General features: G+C 49.0%; 2 protein-coding genes across 2 annotated transcripts in view; one reads left to right on the top strand and one right to left on the bottom strand.

The window, feature by feature from the left end:
* The window catches only part of Sh3gl1 (SH3 domain containing GRB2 like 1, endophilin A2), a 20,723-nt gene extending 20,191 nt beyond the window's left edge, over positions 1 to 532 (bottom strand). The window contains exon 1 of the mRNA XM_005357873.2: positions 348 to 532. Coding sequence (XP_005357930.1) covers positions 348 to 392 — 45 coding nt within the window. The 5' untranslated portion in view covers positions 393 to 532. The remainder of the gene's footprint in view (positions 1 to 347) is intronic.
* A 2,662-nt stretch (positions 533 to 3,194) lies between these two features.
* Chaf1a (chromatin assembly factor 1 subunit A) overlaps positions 3,195 to 13,795 on the top strand; it is a 24,616-nt gene continuing 14,015 nt past the window's right edge. Inside the window, exons 1-3 of the mRNA XM_005357872.3 lie at positions 3,195 to 3,321; positions 6,357 to 6,407; positions 8,396 to 9,189. Of these exons, the coding sequence (XP_005357929.1) occupies positions 3,282 to 3,321; positions 6,357 to 6,407; positions 8,396 to 9,189 (885 nt within the window). The 5' untranslated portion in view covers positions 3,195 to 3,281. The remainder of the gene's footprint in view (positions 3,322 to 6,356; positions 6,408 to 8,395; positions 9,190 to 13,795) is intronic.

Genomic DNA, 13,795 nt, shown 5'->3' with positions numbered 1-13,795 from the left:
AAAAAAAAAAAAAAAAAAAAAAAAACCTAGACACATTTTCTATGGCATTAAGTTATGTAGTGAGAGTCCGGACGTACACAGCCTGGAAACTGGGGTTCCCTACTTCCTCCCTGGGGTCCCGGGAATCGAACTCACGTCATGAGGCTTGGCGGCAAGCCCCTCGCGGTGGAGCTCTCTAGCCGGCCCTCCAGAACTTTTTCAGAGCCGCCTAGATGCGCACACCCCATGCCCCTGCACAGTCGGAAAACGGGTCTCCTCTTCCCCGCCAGCCCTGGGGGAGCCAGCTCGCGGCTCGCCCGCGGTCCCCCGAGCCAGGCCCAAGCCCCGATCGCCCGGCCGCGCCTCACCTGGCTCGCCTTGTAGAACTGTTTCTTTAGCCCCGCCACCGACATGCCGCCTCCCTCCGTCGGTCGTCCCGCCCGGACTCAGGTTTCCGCCGGTGCCGCCGAACCGACCTCCTTCCTCCGCGCTGCCTCCGCCAAAGCACTTCGCCAGCTCTACGCGCCCGCCCCGGAGACGCCTCAGCCCGCTAGCGCGCACGCGCGGCCGGAATATTACATGGCAACCGCATACTTCCGGTGCCGCCCCCACCTCGTCTCACCCCCTACCCCCGGAATCCGCGCGCGCGCTCGGCCTCTCTGAGCGCGCGTGCCCCCTGCAGGCCAGAGAACGCATTGCGGCTGGAAGGTAGGCGAAAACCCGCCCACACCAGCGAAAGGGGGGGAGCCTAGAGAGGACAGAGGCGGCTACCTCTGCAGCCGAGGAGATGGCTATAAAGTCAAAGTCAGTTGGCGTGCCGTGAAGCCCATGTGGAGGTCAGAGGACCGCTGCAGTCAGTAGTCGGGTCTCGCCTTCCACCATGTAAATCTCCGGGATCGAACTCATGTCTCCAAGCTCGGCTGTAAGCTCTTTATCCACAGCCATCTCTCGGAGCTCCTAAGGAAAGATTCTGTCAAAGTTCACGGCTATCCTGGCCCGCGGGAACTCATAATAAATAAAATAGAGAATAAAATGGAAACAAATCTCTTAGGGGCTAGAGGGATCCATGGCTTGCTGTCCTGGCCGACAACCGGAGTTCGGTTTCCAGCACCCACATCACAATCGCCTGTAATTCCAGCTCCAGGTCCGCCCTCTCCTGGCCGCGAGGATCACAGGTATCCCCATAACTTAAAAAGCTGGTCTACTAGAGCTGGTTCCAGGACAGGCTCCAAAGAGAACCCGTCTCGAAAAAATAACAAAGAAAGAACATAAAATCATGTTTTAAAGATAAAAATAAAATAACATTAAAAACTCAACCTAGAGAGTCTTCATTTGTCTTCCCGTGACTGAGATTAAATGCTCTGACAACAAAAACAAAATCAAAATGCTTGGTCAAAAGTGACCGAAACAAGGAAGGGTGTCTGCGGCTGGAATGTCACCTCCCTGATGAAACTTCCCCAGATTGACACACGCACCTCCCTCATATCAACTGCACTATAGATTTCAAAACGTGTACAGAATATGCCAGGTGTGGCACCTTTAATCCCAGCACTTGAAAGCAGGACGCATGGGTCTTTGAGTCTGAGGCCGGCTGGGTTACATAACCAGTTACACACCTGTCTAGTAGCTTGGAGATTAATAGTAAATGGGGGTGATGAGTAAATAGACCCTAAGCAGGAACAGGAAGATGTTCAGGGTGAAGCCAAGGAGTTCTGGAAGGTTCCAAATGACTCAACAGAATGCAGTGCAGCAGAGCAAAAGAACACGTATGTGTCATCCTTATTGGGCATGATCAAACGAGTCTTTATAAATAGTTCGGATTATGAGTCGTTTTGGTTCTTTTGAGACAGGGTCCCATATAGCACAAGTTGGTCTTGAACTCCTGATCATCTTGTCTCACCTCCCTGGTGCTGCAATGACAGGCCTATGACAGCATGCCTGATTTCGGAACTGGAGACTGCAGCCAGATTCCTAGCAAGCCAGCAACCCACAGATCCAAACAAGAATGTTCTTTATTTTATATGGGTTGTGTGATGGAGAATCATGGAGCCCAGGCTAGCCTCAATCTTCAGCCTACTTTGGCCTATATTCTGGGTCTTCCTGTCTTCACCTCCCAAGTGCAGGGTTGATAGGTATACAACGGTAGGATCAGCTCCAAAGGATCTGCACAATCCAGTCAAATTCTACTGCAGCCAGCCAAAGATGTGATGAGGTCCAAGCAGTTCATACAATTAGTTTATTATCCAAATAACCCACTTACTAGCCACAACATCAAGAAAAAAACTGGTGTGGGTTCTGAGCTCTTTCCTGGTGAAGGAGTGAAAGGTTTCTTCCTTCGCTTAAATATTTTAGAAACTATTGGTGTGTACCAAGCCAGCAAGGCTGTATTGTGAGACCCTGTCTCAAAATAAAATAAAATAAAATAAATAAAAAGGCAATTAATAATTTTTGATGCAGTGTATCGCCGGATGGTCTGGAACTGGCTACGCAGACTTAGATGTCTTTGAACTCACAGAGCACCACCTGCCTCTGCCTCCCAAGTACAAGGATTAAAAGCTCCCACCACCAGACTCAATGAATAATTTTTTTCAATTAATATATCTTCAAAGTAATTCACACTAAAAAAGTAACTCACGATTTTAAAAAATAATTTATAATTTTACAACGGAAGATTCTACTTAAAAATAAAGCAAATCGTAATTATTTTTCAAAAGCGGTTTATCATTTCAGAAAAGCAACTCACAATTTTAAAAAAGTAGCTTATAGTTGAAAGGGAAGTAATTTATAAGTTAACAATGAAAGAAAGTAATCTCCAATTTTAATCGCAGTAGCTACTTTCAACCAATCACTAATTAAGATAAACTCACTTCATATTCCTGCTTTAATCCGTAATTTCAAGTTGTCACTGGCACCGATCGTGACGTACTGTCCCGCCTTTTTCCAAGAATATTACCCAATAAAAGGGAGGAGTCTTAGATTGACATTTCTTAGGATCAGTAGAAACGTGGCTCTCCCCAGCCACTCAAGAACCGCCGGAAAGGAGCCCGCCTCCTTCCACCTCCCGCGGGATTTTCGGGCAAACAAGCCACAATTCTCGCGAGGACACGCCGAGCGCACCTCTTTTCCTGAGGCAGGGCTGTCACGTGACGTGTTCTTGTCCAATCGGCGCGCGGGCCGCGGAGGTTGCCGCGGTTCCCGCCAAATACGAGCGCGGCGGCACCGGCGGCAGCAGTGGCGGCATCAGCGGGAGGCGGAGAGCACAGCGGGGCCGCCTAAGTGAAGCCTGAGCCGCCGCCGCCGCGATGCTGGAGGAGCCGGACGTCGCGACGCCGCGAGCCACTGGTCAGTGAAGCTGGGCCTGAAGGACCGGGTCCGCTCCTGGGTGGCCTGGGTGGCCGAGAGGCGGAGACGGGATGCCTCCCAAAGGGGAAACTGAGGCCCCAGGGAGGGGGAAGAGTCATCTTTGCAAGTTCCTGAAGGCTCTGTGTCGCCCAAATATCTAGGTCCTAGTAGCAGACGAGGAAACAGGCCCTGGTCGTCTTTGATGAGTCCTGAATGCATCTGTGTCCTCTAGTAGCGGGTGGGGAAATTGAGGCCAAGGACGGAGTTGAGTCAGTTGAGGAAGTTATTAAATGCATTTGTGAGTTCTCGAGTGAGTCGGACCTTTGCAGTGGATGGGGAAACAGGCCTGTGGTCCCTTGAGCTCTGGACACCAGAGAATCCCGCAGCTGTGCGGGGCAGGGCAAGCCCAGGATGGTGGAGGCTTTGGGTGGCAAGCGTGACCAGGAAGCTCTCTTTTGTGAGTGTGGTATGGCCCTACGGGGTATGTGTTAGGAGTCTTTGTAGCATGCGGCAGGCTTCGCTGAATGTGGGGTGTCCAGTCTCCCTGCTTGACTCTGAATTGTACTCCCAGCGGTTGGCACTGAATCCCACCCTGTGTGGGTTGAAGGACTCGGGGACTAGAAGGGATGGGGGCCGTCCTGGTGGACTAAAATTTCACCAGCTGAGCATCACTTGGACATTTTAGGACGGTCCCTTCTAGGACCAGTCTGCCAGTTTGGATGTGTGTGGGGGTGGGTGGGCAGTTTCAGGGATGGAGAGCAGTGTCCTCGATCTCTATCCTCTTCTGGGATAGTGCTGGCCCCCCTCTACGGTTCTGACCACCAAAGATGTGCACCGGCCCCTCTCCCCAGCCGGTATCCCAGGAGGACTAGAACTGTTACCCTGACTGGCTTGGAATTTTATGAAAACATAATTAATATTCATAAAACTACCTGGACTATCATAGATCATTGCTTTTATTTAACCAAGGCAGAACATTTAAAACCAGTACTGTTGGTAATAAAGACAATTTGGGTATGGTAGTTTGTATCTGCAGTTCCAGCATCCTAGAAGCTGAGGCAGGAGATGATGAGTTCCAGATTGACCTGGTTTCTCACCAACTGAATTCTATCGTAGATAGGAGAAAATCAATCCCACAAGCCTCCCTCGCAACAAACTAATCAAAATAATAAAAGTTTTTAAGTTTTCAGGGGGGAAAATCTATATTTTTTGCTAATAGAAAACAGAGCAATGTTGCTTTTCTTCCATTCAAATAGAAAAAAAGAAACATGGATGTTCTGAGTAGGGTCCAAGTCTCTAAGCTGGGATGAACAGGCTGTCTCCACTCGGGACAGCTGAGGTTGTCCAGAGTGGAGTCTGAATTCCATGTAGCACTAGTAAAATGTATGAAAATGCTCCCCAAATTACTGGAGGAGATTTTTTTTGTCCACTTGAAACATACTGCCTAGCAGGTGTGAGTTTCTACACCTGAACTATCTGTTTAAAGGTATTTACCCAAGGACAAGTTCTAAGCTAGGCGTGGTGGTACACGCCTTTATTCCCAGCCCTTGGGAAGCAGAGGCAGGTGGATCTCTGTGAGCTCTAGGCCAGCCTCATCTACGTATTGAGTTCCAGGACAGCCAGGGCTACATAGAAAACCACGGTCTCATAACAAACAAAAAACAGGTTCTATTTATTGTCCAACATGCATGGATTTTGATGTGTTTAGATATTCCTGAGGGTTTTTTTTAATGATTTTATTTATTTTTAATTTTATGTGCGTTGGTGTTTTGCCTGCATGTATGTCTCTGTGAGGGTGTCAGATCTTGGAGTTACAGACAGTTGTGAGCTGCCATGTAGGTGCTGAGACTTGAATCTGGGTTCTCTAGAAGAGCAGTTGGTGCTCTTAACCGCTACCCAGACTTGGAAAGCGCCCTAGCCCACTGAACCGTTTCACCAGCTCTCACTAGTTTTTTTGAGATAGCCTTGGGCAGTTTAGCCATAACTGACTTAGAATTTTGTGTAGACCAGGGTGGCTTTGAAGTTGAGGCAATCTTCCTACCTCTACCTCCTTAGTCCTGGGGTGGCAAGCATCACTCCGTGACTGGCTCTTCCTTATCTATTCTCTCATGCCCTTGCTTTTTGCTCACTGTTCATCAATTCCCAGTATATTCAAGTGTTGAGGAGGGCAGTCTGGGTACAGCGTCGATCAGGTCTGGCATCCAGTAGGGGATATAACACAACAGTTTCTGAGCAAGGCCCACAGAGAAATTCAAAGGCAAGGGACCGAGTCTAGGGTAGAATTGGTCAGTGTTAACATTTTGAACCTAGTAAGTCTTTGTTTTGGGGCTGGCCTATTCATTGCAGGCTGTTTAAGGGGAGTGCCTGTGTATCAGCTAGAAGTGAGCAGCACCCCCAAAATCTTACCCCAGCCATAAAAACTGTCTCCATGGGCTAATAATGCTAGGGCTTAAGGGTCAGAGTACCTGCTGCCAAACTTGACCGTTGGGTGCTGTCACGACAACCCACACGTAGACTGGCCCCCGCGAGGTGTGCTCTGACACACCGTGTGGCAATTGTAGAAAGTGCTAGGGAGGAGAGATGCTCAGCAGTTACAGGGGACCAGAGTTCGAATCAAGTCTCAGCACTTAAATCCAGTAACTCACAAATGCCTGTAAATCCTCTGAGCTCAGACGCCCATGCACAGATACATGTGCATACATAAATAAGAAAGGTAAATGGCAGCTGGGTGTGGTGTAGCCTTCATTACCAGCGTTTGAGAGGCAGGGGCAGGCCATCCATGACTACATACTGAGACCCTAGATGGAAAGCAAACATTTTTTTTTTAAGTCTGTAAAAGTAGGCTGTGGTACTTTGTGCCTGGGATTCCAGCACTTGGGAGGCTTGCTGTGAGATCCTGTCTCGAAGAGACAGGTCAAATGAAACAGGCAGGGGCATGGGAACTTCAATGGGGGCTGCTTGTGTGTGACTGCTGTGGTCATTCGCTGGCCAGTGACCCTCACCCTTAGTAACTGCTGCTCTTCTTTTACCCACAGCTATGGATTGCAAAGACAGACCGGGGTTCCCATTGAAGAGGTTGATACAAGGTAAATCTGATTCCTGACTTTTCTCCATTGGCTGCAGTGGGGTCCTCAGTAGCCTATTAAGGAGCTGAGAGGAGGGCAGCGGGTGCTCACTAACCTTTGGAGGTCTCAGGGGGTTCTTACATCTTACCTCTTCAGTTTTGATGCTGGAACCCAGCCCAGGGCCTCATATGACAGCCAAACCCTGCACCACTGAGCTGCACCCACCCCAGACTTGTCTTTGGGATATGTGTATATATGGTGAGCCTAAGTGTGCATGGGGCTCACTGTGAGTTTAGAATTGAATTCATTCCATGGATACTGTATGTACATGAGCTGAAGGCAATTGTGTTTTCATTTAAGCGAAAATTTGTTGCTTGTTTATTTATTATGAGACAAGGTCTCACTATGTAGACCAGGCTGGTCTAGAACTCCAAGAGAGCCATCTGCCTCTGTATGCTGGAATTAAAGGTATATGCCACCATGCCCAGCTTCCAGTTTTAATTTTTTTATTGATTTATTTTTATCTGTCTCTCTGAATGTTTGGCCCTGTATTTTAATGTGCCATCTTATGCAGTGCCCACTGCAGGTGGAAGGTCCTTGCTACCGATGGTTGTGAGCCACCAAATGGGTACAAGATCCATCAAATTTTCTTTAATTAGGTGTATATCTGTGGGTGATGTGTGCACCACTTGCTTGCACAGGCCATGGGTAGTCAGATTCCCGGGAACAGGATTTATGGGCAGCTGTGAGCCACCTCGTGTGCTGGGGGACCCAGCTTTACAAGAGTAGGAAGTGCTCTCAAGCCTTGAGCCACTTCTCAAGCTGCTGGGCTTTGGTTTTGAGATGGGGTCCTACTCTTTAGCCCAGCTTACCTACAGCTACAAAGTCCAGACCGGACTGGGAGGCAGAGCTGTACCCCGGGGCAGGGTTACCATTTGATTTGTGTACAAATAAATCAAATAGTGATTCATCTATGCGTGTGTACACACGTGTTGGGTGTGTGTGTTCTGAGGTGTGCATGTGGCAACCAGAAGACTGCTTGTGCAAGTCTTTCCTCCTCCTCCTCATGTGGGTCTTTGCATCAGGCTTGGCAGCAAATGCCTTCTTTATTCACTGAACCATCTTTCCGATGCTTTGGTGGTCTCTGTACTGGGGAGGCATGCTCTGCTTGCTGTCTCTGATGCGCTGGCCCCTTCCCAGTAAGTGCCAACAGCTGCCCCCAAACTGAAGCAGCCAGGCCCTGCCTGACTACCTGTGTGCAGAGTGCTGCTGGGCAGCACGAGTGTCTCTTATTCCCTACCTTCACAAGCCATGCCCTTGCCCTTGGCCCCAGTGACAGTGGGATTGTGTCTAGGATCAAGGCTCCCATTTGAAGAGCCCAACTGTCCATCTGGTTGGCCCCTAGCAGTACCCTCTTCCCTTAGGACTCCCTACCAGACTAACTTTGGCGAGATGTGTCCCAGGTGGGAGGAATCAGCAGAGCCTGAAACCTCAGGGCAGCTGTGTTTCATGAGCCGACCAAACGTAGGGAAAAGGTTGGTTTGGGTTTTTGCTTATGTAGAATTAACCGGTGATTCTTGGCATTCAAATATATAGAGTGGGGGAGTGAGCCCTGGAGGTCAGGTAAAAGTGCCGGCTGCCGTTTGATCTCCAGCCTCCAGCTGTGCCTACCCCTTTTTAAATTTTCTGGGTATGGGTGTTTTGCCTGCATATATGTTGGTGCATCCTGTGCATGTCCGGCCCTCAAGGTCAGAAGGAGGTGTCACATCCCTGGAACAGGTGGTGTGAGCCACCACGTGGGTGTTGGGAATTGATCTCAGGTCCTCTGTAAGAGCAGTCATTGTTCTTTATAGTTGAAGCCGGCTCTCCAACCCACAACAGCTCCATGCTTAGGCTTGAAATTTTCACCACAAACTTCCTGGCCATTAATGCCCAGGCACTCAGATTTTGAACACAGGTTTATGGTCTCCCTCTGCTGTCACTGAAGATGTTGTTCTCCTTCATTTCAGCCCGCCTGCCCTTCAAACCCCTGAACCTTGTTCCCAAGGAGAAAGCCGAGGACACATCACCGAAAGTGTCTGTGGAAGATAAAGTTACGGATCTACAATTGTCCTTGGACACTTTGGAAAACCGCTGTCACACAGGTTCTCATGTAGGCTTGAGTCCGAAGCTGGTCAGTGGCCGAGGCCCCATTGATAGCTTCTTGAGGGCCACAATAAAGCCAGGGCCGAGTGTGGTCATCATCGACCTGACTGAGAACTCCAGTGACATTCCAGACAACCCTGAGGGCCCTAGTGAACCAAGTCCTGATGCCCCAGCAGAAGGAGCCGACAAGCAGCAGGGACCCTCCACAGTGGAGCAGTGTCTCCCAGAGACCCCTGCAGACATTCCTTGCCTTGTGGAGGAGGAACCTGGGAGCCCAGGAGGCCCAGAGAGGACGGGTGACTGTCAGGCTGGCTTATTACAGAGCTGTCCTGAGCTGACCCCGGGTTCCAGGACATCCCCCATAAAGGAGCCATCAGGCTGGAGCAAGGCAGGGGGTCTCCTTTTTATAGAAAAGGTGCCCGTGGTGGTGCTTGAGGACATTCTGGCCACTAAGCCTCTCCACACCTCTCTTCCCACGATGTCCCTGGACAGGAGTGTCACTTCAGAGAGTGAGGTGCTGGAGTCCTGCCCTGAGGATGACTCCACACTGAGCCACTCCCCCACCAGCTCTTCTTCTCCAACCAGCTCTCCTGAGGGACCATCTGAACCCCCAGCACAGCTTAGTAGGACCAGCCCCCCCTCCACACCCATCTGCAGAGTGAGTACCCACCTCACATAATCCAGGGTATTGACAGGGCCTTGCCGTGGATAGAGCACTGGTCCTGCATGCTTGGAGCACTTGGCTCTATTCTAGGCACCTCAGAAACTTATTATCTCAGCACTGGGGAGGTAGAGACAGGAGGGTCAGGGTCAGCCTCAGCTAAATAGTGAATTTGAGGCCAACCTAGGCTACATGAGTACCTGAGAGTCTCTCTCAGGCTAATCATAAAACCGTTATTTGGCCGACTGGTGACATGCACACCTTTAATCCCAGCAACTCAGGAGGCAGAGGCAGGTGGACCTTCTCAGTTGAAGTCCGCATAGTGAGCTCTAGGACAGCCAGGGCTGCATAGTGAGAACCTAGAAAAAAAAAATGGTTCACAGAATGGAAATTGATTATTTGGTTTTGGGGCCCCTCTGCATCTCGGATGACAAACATTCGCAACAGATGCTCCTGAGCATTTGGGACAAGGAGTGCCGAAGCATGTTGTGACCAGGCTCACCGTTGCCCTTGTCTTTGAAGCTGAGCCTTCCCACACCTGCCACCTTCCTGCCTTGTTCATTATTAAAGAGTAGTCGTCTGTCCAGGGGTACGTTCCCTGATGGAGCCCAGATGGACCGCCAGAACCTGGCAGTGAGGTCACCACTAGCCAGGTGTCAACAAGGCCTGGAAGCGTAACTCAAGAGCCGGGCTACCTGCCTTACACAAAGAAACTTGGGACCCTCACACATGCTAGGCAAGCACTTTACCACTGAGCTATATCCCCAGCTGTCTTCATATCTGGTCCTGGCTGGCTCTGAATGCAAAATCATCTTGCCTCAGCCTCCCAAACATTGTGATTATATATAGTGGGTTTTGATTGTCGTGTGCTTGTGTGACAGGGTTTTTTGTTTTGTTTTCAAGACAGTTTCTCTATGTAGCCTTGGCTGGCCTGGAACTTGCTCTGTAGACCAGGCTGGCCACAAACACAGAGATCCACCTACCTCTACCTCCCTAGTGCTGGGTTTAAAGGCATGTGCCACCACACCTGGCTATGAACCTCCTTTTAAACCTGATAAGCCTCCTTCATTCAGCTGTTTGTGTGCCCTCAGACAGCCGAAGTCAACCCTCTCTTGGGGTATTGGTGGCAGCTGTCAGGAGAGTGAGGTCGGGTATGGATTTTGTACTGGTGATCCTGTCTTGGTGTTCAGGGAGTCTTGTGTTTGGGAGGACTTGGCATTTCAAATATCATGGGTGTCTCATTTTGTTGGCTTTAAATCTGCACAGTGACAGATGTATCAAGTCTCAGCTGTCCTTAAGATCTCGGATAAAACTGTATAAAAATTTATCCAAACCAGACATGATAGCACATGCCTATAATCCCAGCGTTTGGGGTAAGGCAAGAGGATTGTCATGAGTGAGGCCATCTGGAGTGTATAGTTGGACAAGAAGCCTTAAACAGTCAGAATCCCAAGATACTGTGGTCGTGTGGTACTTTCCGTTTGTTCCTATTAGATCTTGGTTTGGTGTGGATGCTTGGCGTGGGTGGTTTGTTCATCCCTTCTGTAAGGTCTGCTCTATCACCAGTTTGGGTGGCCTGCTGCCTTTGTGACTTTTGATGTGTGGAATTACTTCACTTACTGAGAGCACAGTCATCCTAAGAGATGTGGTGACCTGCTGGCTTGACAAACAACTTGGAGCTGCTGTCTGCTCCAGCCTCATTGGCCATCCTGTCTGTGCATCCCACCTCCTGAGTCCAGCTTCATCTTCAGTTTGTAGAATCTCCTTATCCCGTGACGCATCAAGGTGTTTGCCGTGTCCATTAATCTTGTTTTTTCTGCCCCAGCTGAATCATAGATCTACCTTGTGAAGTCTGACTTGATTCCTGACCCCAGTAAATCTAGAACTCAAGGCTGGTTTTGACATGGGGTCTTGCTGTGGAGACCAGGCTGACTGGAAGTCAGGTGATGGTCAATACAGCTGATACAGCTAGGTGTGGCTCCTGCCCCTGTAACTTCTTAATCCCTACTTGGTCCCTAATGCCTGCATGTCTCAGTGCTTTGGAAGTCACTGTAGGATCCTCTGCTTTCACAGCCAGCCTGCCCTCTCCTGATAGGGGACAGCCATTTTCTCAGCTTTTAAGACAGTTCTTGTCTTTGTTCATTTTGTTTTTTGAGGGTCTCCATGTAACCCTGGCTGTCATAGAACTTGCTGTATAAATCAGGCTGACTGCGAACTCACAAAGATCCACCTGCCTGTGCTTCCCAAGTGCTGGTACCTTGTCTGTTTTGTGTTTGAGAATTCTATACATACTTAGGACGTGTTTAGATCAAATACATTTCTTTCCATTTCCCTCCAAACAAATTCTTCTCTCCCCCTCAAATTCATGAGTTGATTTTTGTGTGTTTTCTTTTTTGTTTGTTTTTTTTTTGGAGGGGAGGGTTTTGTTTTGTGTTTTTGGAGGGGAGGGTTTGAGACGGGGTTTCTCTGTGTAGTCCTGGCTATCTTGGAACTTACTCTGTAGACCAGGCTGGCCTCAAACTCACAGAAATCCACCTGCCTTTGTGCTGGGATTAAAGGCATGCACTACCATTCCCAGCCTTATGAGCTCTTATTTTTAAAAAATATATTTTTAATTAAAATGGGATTGTATCACTTCTCCCTCTAATCCCTGCCATGTCTTACATTCTCAAATTGGTAGCCTCTTTATTTGTGTGTGTGTGTGTGTGTGTGTATGTGTGTGTGTGTGTGAGAGAGAGAGAGAGAGAGAGAGAGACAGAGAGAGAAAGAGAGACAGAGAGGTGCGTATGCACAAAGATATGTATAAATACATCCTGTGGATTTTTGTTGTTTGTGTGGATGATCTCAGGTCTGACCACTCTGCACTGGACAACAATAAGAGGGCTCATTTCTGGGAGAGGCTAATTCTCCTTCTCTCGGCTGTCACTACTTGCCTGTAGCTGTTTGTCTAGGGGTAGAGCCCCCTTGAGATTTTCCACGTTCTGTGTTAGCCTGTCCATTGATGCTGCTGTTGTTCGGGTCTTGTTTATGCAGCTTTTTCTAGGAGACACCATCACAGCGACTATCTGATCCTCTGGCTCTTACCGTCTTTCCGCCCACTCTCCTGCTGTGTTCCCTGAGCCATAGATGCAGGGGCTCTGTTGTAGATTATCCCAGGCTGGGATCCCCATGATCTGATGTCTGTGTTGTGCCCAGTTGTGGTTGCTGTGAGAATCGGCATCTTTGAGGAGAGGTGGCTATGCTTACCCAGGAAAGAAGGCTTATACACAGAAAGACTTGGCATCTAGGGGTTTGGAACTAGGTCTATGGGGTTTCAGGTGGCAAAAAGTTGCCTGCTTTTGTTTTTTAAATCTACTGAGTCCAGTTAGTGCTCTTGTACGTGCACCACAGGGACCATCTACTGGCCTTAAGTGACCTCTCTCTCGGACCACATCCCTTAGAAGGTTGATCCTCCCCTTCCCGGCAGCCACCCTTTCTCAGTAACTCCTAAACTACAGGTGGAGATTCATGACTGTTCCCCATCTGTGCTGGAATTTTGTGTGGCTTGATCTGTGTGGGTCTTGTGCTTGCAGTCACAGCTGCTGTGCGTTCACGTACACGACAGTGTTTCACTGCAGGTGTCTTCCCTGAGATCCCTGCGCCTTGATGGCAGGAGGTGATATAACCATCCCACGTGGAGCTGAGTGCCTCTCTCTGTCTTGCGTGTAGAGGTTGTGAGGCTATTGGCGGTATCTCAAAAAAGAAGCCTCTGGGGTGAGAGCTGACTTGTCTGTGGGTGTAAAGATAAGGACACAGCACACTGAAGGCTCCAGCCTGGAGACTACTTGCTCCTTCAGAGGACACAAGGCACATACATGGTGACAGACACATGAAGACAAAACTTTCAAGTATAAACGTGTCTTTAAAAGAAGAACCTGAGGGGAATTAATTACCACAGCCAATTAGGGCAGCTCCATTTAAATCCCATGCGTGCATGAGCTAGGATGCTTCTGTATCACGTAGTCAAAGGCCTTGAGTGTTATTTAACCCCATTTATCCCTCCTCTTGGTCCATATCCCTTTCTTTCCTGCCTTCTCTGAGTGTTCCAGTGTGGGCCTACCAGGAATGGCATCCACAGATGGGAGACTGTGGTGGCATTTGTCTTTCTGGGTCTGATTTCTCACCCAGGATGAATTTCCTGCAAATTGCATAATTTCATTTTTTTTTCTTTTTCAGTTTTCCCAGGCTGGCCTGGAACTCACAGAGATCTACCTGTCTCTGAGTGCTGGGAAATTATGATGCTACCAGTGCCCAACATCATAGTTTCATTTTTCTTAGCAGCTGAATAATACTCCATTGTGTCAATGAACTGCATTTTCGTGATCCATTCAGCAGTTAACGAAGAGCTAAGCTGATTGCATTTCCTTCTGGTATCCTAACCCAGGGTGCAGCTGGATCACACACAGCAAGGCAGAATAGCAAATGTTAGAGGCCCCAGGTGGGTGAGAACACCTCAGCCATGTGCTGCGTCTTTTACCCTCCTCAAGAGGCCTGCTCACTGTTTCCTATGTAACACTTTTTAATTTTGTGTGTGTGTGTGTGTGTGAGAGAGAGAGAGAGAGAG

This window comes from Microtus ochrogaster, chromosome 22, assembly GCF_000317375.1.
Source record: "Microtus ochrogaster isolate Prairie Vole_2 chromosome 22, MicOch1.0, whole genome shotgun sequence".
Lineage (NCBI taxonomy): Eukaryota > Metazoa > Chordata > Mammalia > Rodentia > Cricetidae > Microtus > Microtus ochrogaster.
Note: the sequence above shows the minus strand (reverse complement) of the source record. Positions and strands in the feature narration are given on the sequence as shown.